This window comes from Durio zibethinus, chromosome 7, assembly GCF_047325235.1.
Source record: "Durio zibethinus cultivar Kanyao isolate XHJ-2024 chromosome 7, ASM4732523v1, whole genome shotgun sequence".
NCBI classification, from domain to species: Eukaryota; Viridiplantae; Streptophyta; class Magnoliopsida; order Malvales; family Malvaceae; genus Durio; species Durio zibethinus.
The window spans coordinates 22,195,861-22,211,607 of NC_143168.1; the positions used below are offsets into that span (position 1 = coordinate 22,195,861).

At 30.1% G+C, this 15,747-nt stretch overlaps 2 protein-coding genes across 2 annotated transcripts; one reads left to right on the forward strand and one right to left on the reverse strand.

Moving 5' to 3' along the window:
* Positions 1–5,472: 5,472 nt before the first annotated feature.
* LOC111277797 (uncharacterized) lies at positions 5,473–7,318 on the forward strand. The gene is made up of 4 exons (XM_022864214.2): positions 5,473–5,609; positions 5,910–6,144; positions 6,242–6,297; positions 7,031–7,318. The coding sequence occupies exons 1-4, from the start codon at positions 5,475–5,477 to the stop codon at positions 7,199–7,201; spliced, it is 597 nt and encodes a 198-aa protein (XP_022719949.1). The 5' UTR covers positions 5,473–5,474; the 3' UTR covers positions 7,202–7,318.
* A 1,073-nt stretch (positions 7,319–8,391) lies between these two features.
* Positions 8,392–14,229, reverse strand: LOC111277007 (cationic amino acid transporter 2, vacuolar-like). The gene is made up of 14 exons (XM_022863090.2): positions 13,769–14,229; positions 12,923–13,124; positions 12,623–12,707; positions 12,358–12,498; positions 12,132–12,250; positions 11,957–12,053; positions 11,694–11,866; positions 11,534–11,600; positions 10,860–11,018; positions 10,096–10,360; positions 9,830–9,938; positions 9,205–9,317; positions 9,028–9,103; positions 8,392–8,851 (listed from the first exon to the last, which is right to left on the reverse strand). The coding sequence occupies exons 1-14, from the start codon at positions 13,926–13,928 to the stop codon at positions 8,695–8,697; spliced, it is 1,923 nt and encodes a 640-aa protein (XP_022718825.1). The 5' UTR covers positions 13,929–14,229; the 3' UTR covers positions 8,392–8,694.
* Between the last annotated feature and the right edge of the window lie 1,518 nt (positions 14,230–15,747).

Consider the following 15,747-nt stretch of genomic DNA (forward strand, 5'->3'; position numbering starts at 1 on the left):
TTTTATCCACATTTATGTAGATGATTTTTTTAAACAGACATCTATTTGGTATAAGGTTTTCATGATAACAATCCTGTAATCTCACGTAACACATCTATCTGTTTATTTTTGTATTTTTGTATTAGTTTTTAATCATTTTAATTTTAAAACAAATTAGTCTATTGATAGGGATAACAAATGAGTTGAAATTTTTATTTTTTAATTTTTTTTAAATTATAAAATATATATATTTAAAGATGTAATTTTTTATGTGTGAGATTAAGTTAAATTTTTTTACATTTTTCTTTTTTAAAAATATTTAATTATATTTTTAAAAATATAAATATTTTTATGTTTAGGGCTTGTATCAAAATTTCTTTTTGGTATTTTAGCCTTTTTAACTTTTTTCTTTAAAAAATGTTTAATAAATAACTCTTTTAGAATTTTTTTTATGAGACCATTTTTATATTAATGATAAGTATGTGTGTGTGTGTGTGTATATATATAAATATATATTATTTTTTATATTTGTAATAAATGATTTTTTATATCATATTTTTTAAAATTCAGTTGATATTAAGAGTATATCATATATTAAGTTATTTGATTTTTTTTTTGCTTATTTATTTATTTTTTTATATTTTAAAATTTCTTTAAATATGAGGCATATTTGATATGATTATAAAAATATATATTTTTCTTTTATTGTTATTTTTTAATTTAATTATTTTTAAAGAAAAATATTAAAGTAGGTGTCAGTGTCACACTCAATTTGATTTTCTCTTTTTTTCGGTCTTTTTTAATTTTTTAATTCATGATATTAATTATAAATTTTTCAAGAAAAAAATCATTTCAAATGCTGACTCAATTCTTTTTTTTATCTTTTATTTTTTTTCTTTATATATATTTATACTTCCTTTCTTAATGTAAGATCATTTAAAAAAAAAAAAAAACAAACAAACAAACAAACAAACGAATTTGTACATATGACATCGTATTTCTTATTTTTTATTTTTTAATTAATTAAATTATTATTTAATATTTTAAAAAATTAATATTTTTAACTAAATTGAGATGTCACATAGTACCTCAATAAACTTCCTTCTCCCTTTTTAAATTCTTTTTTTTTTCTTTTTATCCCTTTATTATTAAATTAATTTTGCTATAATAAAATAAGACAATGAAAATATCTATGTAGTATTCTATTTGTCTTTTTTTTTCTCTTTAACTTTTTTGTACTTATAATTAGATAAATTTTATAATAAAATGTGACAATTGATAAAAATATCAAGATAAAATGTATAGGACTAATATCAATCCACCCCAATTTGATACAGAACAATTTTTTTAAAATCAAAATCTGTTGTTTTTGATCAAATATGACATTAGAGCGAAAGTGTATTTAAGATATTTTGTTTCAATTCATTTTGGGATATATACAAAAATATATCTTATTATTAATGTAATTTTACATTTGTGTATATATATATATATATTACATTAATACAATAATTATTTAATATTTTAATTTTAAAAATTAATATTTTAAATGCGGTACATTTTATGAACTCCTTTTTTTCATTTTTTTTCGTTTTTTTACTTTTCACAATTTATTTTGTTTTAAATTTTTTTTAATTAAATATATCTTGTGATATCAAGGTTATTCACATATAATCCTTATTTGAGGTTTTTTTTTTTAACTTTTTGCTTTTTTAATTAAATAAATTTTCAATAAAATGAATAAAGATGGTAAAACAAATAAATTTTAATCCATAACTTTTTTATTTGATAAAAAAATCACTATCCAATAAATTTTAATCCATCTCATTTCGATATAGATATTTTTATAAAAACCAATATTGAATCAACTTGGGTTTGTTTTTTATAGAAAAATAAGGACGAGTAAAAAATAAATTTAAGGTGCTCTACTCAAGTCATTTTGTGGTATATATAAAGTATATATTTTATTATCCATTTAATTTTATATAAATTTTGTAAGAAAATAATGTTAAACAAAGTGTCCATATAGCGTATTTTTTAATGTGTTTTTTAAATTAAATCGATTTTACAATAAAATGAATCAATTAATAGAGATAACAAAACAATCAATATCGATATAATTTTATTCATGTCGATTTGATATAGATGCTTTTGTAAAAATTTATATCAAATCAATTCAAGATAAAAGATTAATTTGGATATCCATGTGTCAACCTCATTTGAGTTATTTGTATTATTTGCTTTTTTTTAATTACATAAAATTTTTAATAAAAAAATTGATAAATATGAATATCTAAAAAAAAAATTTGACCTACGGCCACACAGATACTCAACTACTAATTTGTTGAATTTTCCATAAGCACTTTGTATCAACTGAAGAACACGCTTATGAGAATAATATCAATAAATATAATGTATGACATGAAGGATGGAATGTTAGTAACAACTAAAGCTTGTTATTACTGAGGCAAATCAAAGAAAATCTGGTGGAACTTGGTTCAGGGTTGCTGATTTGTTTTATTTTAATCTCTCCTTATCTGGTATGAGTTGTTCTGGACTTATTGGGTAACAGAACTTCCTAGTAGCACATCACTGGCTTCTTTTTACTAGCAAATTCAACACTGCATCACTCTCTTGGAGAGTATTAAGCTACTCCTGTTGGATTTCTTCATAATTGAATTGTGCCATTTTGTATGATGCTATAGTGAACATGCACGGAGTAAATTAGTTTAGTTTCTGTCATGATCATCTGAACTGATTCAGCATGCCATAAGTTGAATAGTATATAACTAGTTAAAAAAGAATGATGTTCAGAGGCAGGTAGGATATAGATAATGAATGTGCTTCTTATCAATCAAATCTTTTATTTGAAGAACATAATCTCTAAAAGGGTCATTACATTGTAATTTCATTGGATGTGTTGGATTTGAACCCTAAAGATATGCTTTCTGAACATTTGCTATGCCTGATATTACTCTTTTTGCATAACCACAAAATATAAACACAATTATAGTCCTGGCAAATGATGACTTTAATTGTTTGGCTTTTGTGCAGATGGACATACAATGATCCCCTTCGGGCAAAATACAATGCAAATATGGCAGCTGTTAATGCACCTATAGCGAAACCAGAAGGAAGCAAGAAGTTTAAGGGTTGGGAATTGAAATGAATGCTAGTCTATCCATCATTTGACTGGAGAGTTTCATCTTTTCTTTTTCCCGACTGGTGGCACGTTTCTTCGCCAACAGTACAGTGATTGATGCTCATGTCACGCCAAGAGCGGACAACATGCATTAACCTTGTATCGGATAAGAAAGAAAAGTACGTTAGGCGTATAAATATTAGTGTTACATATTTTAATAAATTAATTTTGTAAAAAAAATAATGATCACGTGATAAATGATAATTCAATTTTATGTCAAATTTTTTAGTACGAAATAAGGTAAAATTGATTAATTTAATCATTTAATAAAATGTCAAGATAATACACAGTAATAAAAAATTAGACCATATTAAATATTTCAAAAAAAATAGGTAAGATGATAATCTTGACGAGAGTATCACAAACAAACATGAATAAGAGAGAATATCATACTAAGATATTAAGATAAGACACGGTGATAAAAAGTTTGACCATGTCAAACATTTAAAAAAAAATAAGTAAGGTGATAGTGTTGATCAAAATATTATGAAATTGGATAAAAAAAATATCATGTTAAGTACTTAATAAAATAAATATAATAAATTAATTTCACATCAAATAAGAAAGGAAAGATTGTTGAATATATAAACGTTGACATTCAACATTCAACAAGCTGGTTTTACAAGCAAAAGATAATGGCCATGTAACACTTCCATTTGGCATATAAAATAGAGATGTTAAAGATTAATGAATCATGACTTTGGCATTTGGCCTTTTAGCGTTGGGGAAACTGGATGCAGCGGGGAAGTCAGAAATATGAAAAAGGAAGGGTTAAATAGTAATTTTATTAAGAAAAAGAGGATCAAGTATTATTTTTGGTGGGTTGAGGAATTCTGTTACGATAGCGTAAAAAAATTTCGGGGGGATCACGACCCCCACCAGTCCCCTGGCTACACCCCTGGCTCTATGTATGATGAAGTAAAATTGTTTCAATCGATTGCAGTTTAAGATTAATTGATTAAATTTTGTTAAATTATTAGATTTCGTCTATTTGATAATTCAACTAAATCAAAATTAAAAATTAAATTTTAATTAATTATAATAAAATATTATAAATTTAAATGATTATTAAATTTTAATTTTAAAATATTTTTGATCTTTTAATTTTTTTTTACATAAGATGTTTTTGAAAATAAGAATTTAAACTCTAAATCTGGATATTATTTCCTCATTAATCAATTAAGTTAAATTTCTGGTTCAAACTGTTTCTTTATTAGAATACAAAGAACTCATCGTCAAAGACCAAAAAATAGAAAAAAAACTTTGTGAAAGAGACAATTAATGTGAAAGATGACAAAAAGCATGCAAAGAATCTTAAGCATGAACTGGTTATAAAAAACAGAAATTCATGGTTTGTTGCAATTAATAGAATAGCCTTACACCATTCTCTTTCTCTATCCACGCTGCAACTATAAATTCTGCCTCCACAAATGGAAAATTCTTGTAGCAAACATTTTTTTTTCCCTAAAAGTGAAATAAAAAGGTTGACAAAAACAGGGGAAATCCACCTAATCTAATATGCAATTGGTATTTGAAAGAAATGGGGAGTCATATTCCTTTAGGATTTGCTCTCCCCAATTCAAGAAAGATGACTTGAAGTTTGAAGTTGAAGAGAATGGGTTGCTCAAGGTGACTGGGGTCAACAATGATCAAAGCCTGTGCTTCATTTGTGCTAAATATCGACTCCCCAATGATGCCAATGCCAATCGGATTGCGGTTTCCAGTGTTTCATCTACCAATGGTCATTTTACCACTGTTACAATTCCAAGGATGACGGAAGGATCAGTTGATCTTCAGCTTAGATTATGACACCAATACTTTGCTGTTGTTCTTTTCACGAAATGGAAGTTTTCCCAAAAATTAAATTAAAAAAAAATAAGGATTAATTAGGAATTTCCCAAGAAAACTTTATTCTCGTGGTCCTTATCAATACTATGTTTAATATGAAATAAAATATCAGATTAAATATCTTTTAAATATTATCTCAGAATTTAAAAGTAAATATTACATATATTAGGGAAACTAGCAATGAAAGACCTATTGATATTGTGAAGTTCAAAAGGGAAAAAAATAGTTTTTGTAGTGAATATAATATGATTTAATTGTATAATTGAATAAATTCTTGTATGAGTGAAAGCAAGCATGAATTCGAAAAAAATAAAATTTCTTCAGTGTGTTTTTTCAGAGGCTATTTGGCCCTTTGGGCTTTGGTTTTTGAGGAAGAATTGATGGGTTATGAGTACTGGGGATGGATTTCATATATAATTGAGTTACTTGAAGCCCATTTTTTTATATGTTTGAAGCCCAAATCTTTGATAAGATTAAAGCTTATTTAGAATTGGTGTCACGTTTGTTTTCCAGCTTTTCTTTTCTGTCTCCCATGGCAGAAGAATTTCCTGAAGAAGTCAATTCCCCACAGCCTCCTCCAGTAACTCCCTCTTTTCTCTCTATTTACTTTAAATTTCTATATGTTTTTATGTGTGTATGTTTGTATGTTCATGTATGTGGACTGATGCTGGCAGTGGTGGGATGGCAATTGTCTCATATGATTGTGATATTGATTGAAACTTTGAATTTTGATGCTAGTTTATTAATGGGGTTTATCAATTCTCATCAGATGTTCCATAAAAAAACTGATTGATATTTTGATTGTCTGTTGTTCTAGATTTTGAGGGCAGTGACACTGATTGGATTATTTGTTTTTAAAATGCTTTTGTTGAATATGAAGTTTTTGGAGGTTATATGCAAAAGTTCTGGTAAGAAAAGCCGGTTTGCAGTGGGTACCAAGGCCGGATTTGCAGTGTCATTGATTAATAGAAAGTTGGGTATTGGAGCTCCTCTTGCTTTGCATATTGAAGCAGTTAAAGAAGGGGAGGAACCCATTAGCTTTGGCCCTGATGCGGTTCTTGTTAATTATGACAATGGTTGGAAGTTGCAAACAGTTACTGAATTGGATTTTCCAGGTAATTGAGTATTATCAATTCAAAATATATTGTGATCTGGAATGTTGCAATTATGTAGGTTCTGATTTTTCATACCCTTGTCTGTGTTTTGGTTTAGGCACCAGAAAAGAAGATGCTGTTCGTGGAGTTTCAACACAGATCCCTTTTGTAAAGGTAATAACTTCCTCTGGTATTTCTTTCCATTCAATAATTTAATTAGGAGGTTTTCAGTGGAAAGTTTTGGTTATGCTTTGATGAGAAAGAACAAATAAATTATGGTAAGTCATAATCTGGATAAAAAAACCTGAAGAGAAAACCTAAAACCCATTTCATTGGGTCCCTTAGAGAGTAGAGATAGTCTAGTTAAGAATAACATCTCCCTGTTTAACCGCGAACTTTTTTTTTATGTACGAAAGGGGCTACAGCCTGGGAATAAGAGAAGGGATTGCAGGTACTGAGATTTGAGGTCCTGACCTGTTAGATGCCACCTCTTAAAGGTGGTTGCATGAACCAACTAAGCTAAACTCCAAGTCCAACTTTTCCCCCTTCAGTTGCATATCTACAGCTCTAAGAATATTCAGAGTTATAGTAGTATTGTAGTAGTTAATACACGGAGGAAGTGTTTGTAAAGAGTGAATGCTAAATGGAAAACCTTCCATACTGTGATGACTACACTTGCTGCTCCCTCATAATGTATGCTAAAATTTGAGGTTCTATCACTACCGTAACTTATTTAAAAGCTTATGTACCTTTAATTAAGTAGTCTTCTTCATCATCTATGTTGATATGTTCATCTCTTTCCTTCACGAAATACGCTAGGGTTGATGATGCTTTATCATTTCCTGCCTTAAAATGTTTTATATGCTTGGCTGAAATACATTTTTTTTCTTTGTTTTCAATTTGACAGAACTTTGATGACTCTCATTCTGCTAAGGGGGCTTCAAAACCAGGAATCAGTTTTCTTTACATCGCAAAAATACTGGCAGCTTTTATTTTGATGTTCGTGTTGGCTGGAATTTTCATGTTGGCTCTTGAGAATCTTCCTAGACTAATTTTGTTTATTAACTCGTCCATGTAACCGTGTTTCGATCTCAAAAATATATTTGATTTCTGCATCTTTGAACTCTTTGGAAACAAAAGCACTGCAGGGCCTAAAGCTAATTCTGCTATATAACTTATGCTTTTTCTGTGTTGAGTGGTAAAGAGTTCTTGGGTTTTACCAATTACCCAGTACATTTCCTTCCTGGGTCGGTCCAAGCATGCTTGTTTACATTGTGCCTGACGAATTCATGCAACAAAATTTATAGCAAGAAACAAAAATCCATAGAAGAATTTTTTTTTTTTATCAATCCAACGGTTTTTTTTTTTTTTTTGGATCCTGAACTCAAGATTATTTACTTTAGCAAAATATAGAGCTTACAGGAAAGTGACCTCCAATCTTATAGGATTGAATACAAAATGCATGTAGATTTTCAGACTGATATTAGGTACACAGATCATGCTTAATGCACAGGACAATGGATAAGATTAGATGATAATTATCTTATATTATATTTTATTTGTATTAATCATCTTCTTGATATAAATTGATTCAATCATCTTAAAATGAAGAAGATTATTTTAATTTATAGAATTAAATTTGTATGTCTTATTATACTTTTAAAAATTACATTAATAATTAAAATTATATAAACTTTAAGAAATGATAATTTTAACCATTAAATAGATTATCTTATACTAATCTTTAACGCATCAAATATGAAATAAAATAACATTATTTGATATAATCTTATGTATAATATCAGCTTATCTTATCATATTATAATTTTGTATACCCAACAATAAACAATAGTATAACTCTAGATGGAGCAGAGTAAATAAAATCAAGTCCATGAATAATAGCAGCTCTCCTTTCCCAAATACCAGCAATACTGTTTGCTTCCCCGTAACAAAAATGAACCTTAACTTGCACAAAAGAGACAACAAGGACCAAGCAGTCTTCTTGGCTACAAACAAGCCCCAAAGCTTAAACCATAGGTAGCCTCTTTTGTCATTTGTCCCCTGTTCCAGCAAAGCTGTCAAAAAATGAAATGGTTCCTTCGAAATTATAGCACTTATGGTTATCTACTTGATTCATTTCTTGAAAGGCTACCTTTTATATCTGAAGTTTAATTATACAATCACTCTTAAAAATAACATACAATAAATCTAAAATTTAAATCTCCACCCTTTCTCTTATTCTCAAGTTGCGAAACTTGACCTTTAATGTAAGAAAAAAAAAATTAACCCTTTACTTGTCGAGAGAAATCTATCTTCAGTTCGCTAATCATTTACATTTTTCAATGAGTTTTCCCATCCTGAGAAAATATGTGACATACAAGCAAGCGACTGATTTAAGGTCATCAAACCTGCCGCAATAGATTACAATTACAATAATTGGGGATAGAAAAAATTACAAGCATACAACATTGAGATTCTTCTCTAAAACTAAGACCAACAAGCATTGGTGCAGACATATTCCACACTTCTCCCTATATCTTTTCTTTATAGTAAATTTTGATTAAGGGGCAATTAAGCCAAAGAGTCCCCAGAGGAGCGATAAATTTCATCTGCATGAGCTGCAGAAACATAGACTGCATCGAGCAGTGAGCTGTGGGTACGGCCATAAAATGCATAAACAAGAACCCCTATTACGAGCCATACAGAAACCCGAGCCCAGGTAGCAGCCCTGACAATGACATAGAACATAGTATGAGAATAATACAAGTGAAAAAGATGTACAAATTGAGTAACCATTTGATGGTACCAAAGTTGTGATTAATTCTCGATGACCAAATCAGCAGCATCCAAAGGCCACGTGAAAATAAGAGAAATAAAGAACAGGTTAATTTAGTTAACACTTACCCCAAATTAATGAGCAGGTAGACATTGATAAGAATGCAGGCAATTGGTAGGAGAGGAACAAAAGGGCATATGAAACCTGAATATATATAAATATATATCAATATTATCTCATTAATTAACCATGCATAAATAGATGAAATCATGAAGATATCAAAATGGGATGGCAAGAAAGCATACCTCCTGTATGTCCAAAGTTATGCCTAGCATCATCTTGATCTATACAGGTGAGCACAATCAGACCAGACAGAAGAAGAACACCACCAGCTCCACATAATGTGAACCGAAGAAGGCTAAAGGAAGACACCAACAACCATTAAACAGAAAGAAAAAACTAAATAATGAAACCATTTAAAAAGATAAAATTCAATGGAAAGATAATAAATAAACTTCAACCATATATACCGCAAACCACTACAAAATGACTCTCAGGGCTATTTTTCTATTATCCTATGTCAATATAAAACACCCCCTCCCCCTTTTTTTTTCATTTCAAGCACCTTAATAAAGAAAACAAAATAGTGGACATAATACATGTCCTACAGCCAAGCGTTGAAAAAAAATATGGGCTTCAATTCTCTCTCTTCAGCCATATCATTGTATAACACCAGAGCACTGAAATTTCCTCTCCATCTCCCTCTTTTTGATCCCATTTTTTTTATATATAAATATCTGTCTTTTACCCTGTATCATGAAAGTTCCCCACCCCTTTCCCTAACTTATGATACTGAAAAGTTTAATAATGGTTAAGAATAGCAATTGTCTCAGACTCCATTAAGTTTAAAACACTGTCATGATCAACTACCTTGGAAGCCACAAATTTGAAGCTGCATATGTAAGGGTAAATGCCCCTACACATGTTAACATTATGGTCCAGCCAGCAACTTTTCGTCTGTTCTCTTCATCGAGAGTACCTGCAATAATAATTACACAGCCTTCTAAAAGCAAGGAAAAAGCCTTCAAGCACATTGCTTACGGAAGTTAGTGACAAACCAAGACATTGTATGCTGATTATTAAATTAATTTTATATGATTTCTATAACAAAAGGTGACAGAAGGCAAGGAACTTACAACTGGATAGAGCTTCTTGCTTTTCAACAATGGGACAATCAACTGCAACATTCTTGTTTCCAAGCAAAGGCTCAGAACTATCTCCAGAACTCATCTTAGGGTTTCCCCCACTAATCACCTGAGCATCACTACTATATCTTAGTGTGACAGAATCGATTGACTCCTGAAGTGATGATGGAAGTGGCACCTCATCTGGTGGAACGTATCTAAGTATCAGCACAGAAATTGCCACCATAGTAAATGCAAGAAGCGTACCCACGCTAACCTGCAAAAGAAAGGAAACTCTTAGGAGCTCTATATTGTAGGGATATGCATCCAAGGGCCAGTTAATAAGCTTAAAAGTTAAAACTCGAGGCAGAGGAGCCTAGTTCATGGAAACCTTGTGACATCAATTTTTGTGATAAAGCACCTACCTAAAGCAGACTTTTAAGCTGGAATCAAAACTCAGAAAAGAAACTAAAACTGTAAACAGCCTACTAATGTTGTATTGCAAACTTTAAATAATCAATCGGATTATGGCAACAATCAGAGATATATCATTATATGGTTATAAAATTTCCTTTTACTTTCAACTTAACGAAGAAAGGGTCACCACAGCAAGTGAATGCACCCAAGACCTAGCAAACTACAAGCATAGCATACACACAGCTGCAAGTTTAAATCCATATTCAAAATGATAAAATAATAGTGTGGTCTACACCATGAGGCCCCAAAAAAGGGAAAAGAATCCAACCCCAATTGCAAGAAATGCTGGCCCTACTTACCATCCCTGCCAATTGTGAAACATCCATGAAGAATGACAATGTAGCAGCAACTATACCAGTTGCCAATGTGCTCTTGACAGGAACTTGGGTGCGTTTATTAACATCTGAAAAAAAGGATGGCAGCAATCCATCTCTAGCCATTGCCATAAGAATTCGAGGCTGAAAACACACAATTAAGTAATATTAAATAACTAAATAATGTAAAAATAAAAATATAAAGATCTATGATCAATCATGTAGATTTAGGTGCTAGGATTTTATTATTTACGGATTAAGATGATAAGTGAGTAGGTTGAAGTTCTGACAACACTAATTAAAAAGTTGATACATATCTTTACATTAATATATATATATGCAATCAACAAGTTTACATCGGTTCTGAAGTCACAATAGAATCCAAATGCTATGATAGTTGAAAAGGATCTCTAGAGTTAGTATATCTTTTGATGCAACATTGAATTGAACATATACTTTGTAGTTCTCATCTTGGGTTATCTTTAGCTCTGCAATTAGAATGATTACCAATAATTCTAATTTGAGACCATCATTTGAGAAAAAATGACAACAGTAATGTAATATGGACAATAAATATGGCCAATTAACATCACATTGATGGAATATTTGCAGAATGCCAAACAATTTCACAGTTACACCATTGGAAACTTGATTTGTACCTGAGGGAGGATAGAGCCCATCAATGTTGAGCAAAGGGCAGTAACAGCTCCAACAGTTATTATGTAACTGAAACAACAAAATAGGAAGGTTCCTCGTGTAAAAAGGTTCCAGAAAACAAAAAACAAGTACAAACACTTTGAATGCACGAACAATACTCACGCCGCCCATCGCATTCCAAGGCTAGAAAATGCAGAAGAGATGGGGGTGTCAGGATCCATTGCATAATAGGGGACCAGACCAACAATCACAACAGACACCAGCATGTACAACCCACAACAAATGGAGAGGGCTGTTGCGATACCCAGTGGCAAATCTCGTTGGGGATTCTTCACCTGTCATACATGATTTCAAATTCTTTAGATCACCAAGAAAAGACAACTTTAAATAAATGGTAAACTGCCATAAGAAAAGAAACCATATACCTCCTCAGCAGTGCTGGCAACCGAATCAAAACCAATATAAGCAAAGAAGACTGTTGCAGACCCAGCAAGCACTCCGTCCACCCCAAAGGGAAAATACCTATTGGATAAATAAGTTAAATAACAATTCTTGAAATTATCATATTGACATGGAAATACAGCAAGAAATGCCAATTACCCAGTAGGTAGTTCGTAACCAGTCCATCCACTCTTAAAACCCAGATAACCACCAGCTACTATCACAAAAATCATGGCACATACATTTGCAGTGGTGACAATGCCTTGTGCAACTGTACTCTGCATGAGAAGTGCAGAGATGCTTTAAATTTACAGTTACAAAGGATGATTGGTCATCAGCCACACAAAGAAAAGGAACTGAAATTGAAAAAGGTGATAGAAAGCACCTCCTTGATTCCCACACACAAGAGCCCAGTCACAATGAAAACCAGAACTGCAGCACATGGGTCCACCATAATATCAAGACCAGGGATATGTTGACGAGCTAGAAAAATTGGTAGACTATTTTCACCTCCAAAAAGCAAAGCCTAGATGCAAAAATCAAAACAAAATAAGTAAGAGTGCAATGCAAGTAGCAAACAAAATCACTATAACCAGTCCAGCCAAAAACAGGAAGGCAAAAAATTTTTGACTAAGAAAAATCATTATAACCAGATTAGGGGAAATGCCACGAGCAACTGCAGCTCCACCAATTGTATACTCCAGTATCAGAGCCCAACCAATCAACCAGGCAACGCTACAAAATGATATTGCTTATATCAGAGGCTGGAAAAATGATAAATCCTCGAGAATAAAGAAAGAAGAAGGATTGTACCCTTACAGCTACTTTTTATTCTTTTATCAAATAAGACTATTATTAAAGCTAAATCCTAACAATCAACTTTTCAAATTGCACGAACAAAGAACAACAGTAAGAAATGTACAAGATAAAACAAGAAAACTAGAAATTACCCTTCACCAACACAAATGTATGAATAATGATAGGCACTCCCAGCAGATGGGCAACGACTTGCAAGCTCAGCATAGCAAAACGCAGAGAGAGCAGCAGCAATTCCAGCTATTAGAAATGAAATGGTAAGAGCTGGACCAGAATGCTCTCTAGCAACTGTTCCAACAAGAATATAAACTCCAGCTCCAATTGTTGATCCAACACCTAATCACAGTGCACCAAATTTCACAATAAGCTATCTATTATAGATATCCAAAAAAAAAAAAAAAAGGCAAAGAAACCATAATCTTAAAAGTAAAAGGAACTAAAATATGCCCAAGTCCAAGCTAGAAGAAATAAAATCAAACCAAACAAAACTCAAAAAGAAAAATAACCAATACATCAAAGATATCCATAATACGAAATAAGTAACAAAAACCAGTAATATACAACAAAAGTGTGAATAAAGATCCAAACCCAGCATCCAAAACACCTCAAAATCAATAAATAAAACAGCTAAAAACACAAAACTGGATCAAAATTTCCCCAAAAAGAACTAAAAATAAAACAAATAATCAAATAAACATATTGCTATAAGATAAGAAACAGTTAAACACACAAAAAGAAGATAAAAAATTTTCCCAAATAACAGCTAAACAACACAAAACCAAGAAAGAAAAAAGCTAAAAAACACAAATTCAGGTTCAAATCCCCACATTCCTCTCCCCAAAAAATAGATATCCAATTTTCCCCAAAGAAAAAAAAAAAAAAAAAAGCAAAAAACGCAAAACCAATGTCAAGCTTTCCCGGAAAAATCTAAAACACACAAATCAAGGCAAAAAATTTCCCCTAAAAACATAAAATATTACCAATTGCTATGAGATGAGGAACTGTCAATTCTTTAGCCAATTGATGATGACCCAAACGCTTGGAATGAGCAGAATCTACCTGTTTTCTTCTTACCAAACTCTTTAAACCACCCCATGATGAACCAACACCTTCTTTTTGGGAATCAACCAAAAAACCCATCAAGAATTTCCACCCTAGTTTATCAACTTTCCCCAAATAATTAACGGTACAATTGTTTATAATGATAATTCACAAACTTATCTTAAAAAAATAAATAAAAATTTATGCACAATAAATTACAAAATGAAAACCTTTATTAACATTAAAATCCGCCCCCTGACCCCTTTCAATATATAGATTTGGTTGAACAAACCTTCAATTTTTTTTATGTTCTTAAAAGGGAATCAAAGCGGGCAGATTTTACAAGAGAGAAAAAAGTTTTGATTTTTTTCTCTCTCTCTCTCTTTGTGAATTTTTACTTAGCCTTTTTTTTAAGCAAATGGTATCTTGTGGGTTTTAAAGAAGGAAAAGGGCGCAATGAAACGGCCCGTTGCCCGTTGCCCGTTGCTTAAGAACTGACCAATAGTTGAGCTGCCCAAAAATGATCGACGTCATTTTTTCATGGATAATAATAAACCACTTGCCAATTATTGTCAATAAAAAAATCATTTGTTTTGTAAGTAAACACAACAAAAAAAATTATTGTCATTGAGGTCAAAAAGATAATAAAACATATACATGAATGGAGAAAATGTTTACGTCATAAATTGATAAAAATCTATAGTTTTAATTGTTTGTTTTCTCAAAATTTGTTGGAAAATCCACCCCAAAAAAATTGGAAAATAGCATTAAAGTGATGGAGTCTTGACAAAAATAATTGTAATACCAAAGTAACATGTGGGTGAGTAATGTTATGCAATAAAAATGGGTTCAATACCAAGACAACCCTTTCCTATCATATTATTTCCTCTGTTTTTTTTTTTTTTTTTTTTATGTTTCAAAATTATGCCTTTTTTTTTTATAATTTAAAACTTTTTTTTATATTTTTAATTATTTTTTTATGATTTTTTATTTTTTGATATTAAAAATTATAAATATTTTATTTTATAAAAAAATTTTAATTTTAATATTAAATACATTAAAATAAAAAAAATTTTCTTAAACTTCATAAAAGTCAATGTAAGACAAACAAATAAAAACGAAGTGAGTATTGCTTCAATTTTAAATGGGGTGGTACAATGAAGAAACTAATGTAAATGCAAATGATAGATATAGTTGCAAGCATTTCATTTATAATTTTTTATTATAATTTTGCAATCATATAATTATTTAGTTACATTGTATTATCTAAGGGTTCTTTATTTATAAATATAAATTTCAAATAAAATTTTTATGCAATTCACGTAATTTTAAATTGTGATTGATTTAATAAATTATAATATTACAGATAATAGGTTCCAAAAATAATTATGATGATAGACAATTACATTGGAACTATTTTAAGAAAAATAATAAAGCTAAAGCAAATAGATCAAATGAAGGAAATATGCCAAAGTTAAAAAAGATGGTGTCGTCTAGATAAGAGAATTAATGTTTTTGTATTATTTTTATTTTATATCAAATACGTATAAAGTACAAAAATTAACATATTAAATTTGTATTGATATATTAAATATAAAATATATTTTTTATTTTTTAAAATCTGTATATATTTTTTAAATTTTAAATTATATTACTTTTTTTATTTTTAATTAATATTATTACCCAAATAAGGAAGCTTTTGAGATTCCATGGCACGCCAATATGCCACATTACAAGCTTCCAAATACATGTATAAAGTCTAAATAAGGAAAATGTTTTATGTTGACATTTCATTTATTTTTTAGTGTACTTTTACATTAAAAAAAGTTAATATTCTTAAATTGAAATTTCATAAACTAACTTACACATCATTTGCTTGATTATTTAAAATAATATTAAAACATTAAAAAATATTTTA

Excerpts from the sequence above, each read along its gene's own strand:
- LOC111277797 (XM_022864214.2), top strand. The coding sequence starts at position 5,475 with ATGTTTGAAGCCCAAATCTTTGATAAGATTAAAGCTTATTTAGAATTG. Across the intron at positions 6,145-6,241 it reads TACTGAATTGGATTTTCCAG|GCACCAGAAAAGAAGATGCT; the intron begins GTAATTGAGTAT and ends GTTTTGGTTTAG. Across the intron at positions 6,298-7,030 it reads CACAGATCCCTTTTGTAAAG|AACTTTGATGACTCTCATTC; the intron begins GTAATAACTTCC and ends TCAATTTGACAG.
- LOC111277007 (XM_022863090.2), bottom strand. The coding sequence starts at position 13,928 with ATGGGTTTTTTGGTTGATTCCCAAAAAGAAGGTGTTGGTTCATCATGG. Across the intron at positions 11,601-11,693 it reads CTTGGAATGCGATGGGCGGC|TTACATAATAACTGTTGGAG; the intron begins GTGAGTATTGTT and ends TTGTTGTTTCAG. Across the intron at positions 10,361-10,859 it reads TTTCACAATTGGCAGGGATG|GTTAGCGTGGGTACGCTTCT; the intron begins GTAAGTAGGGCC and ends TTTCTTTTGCAG.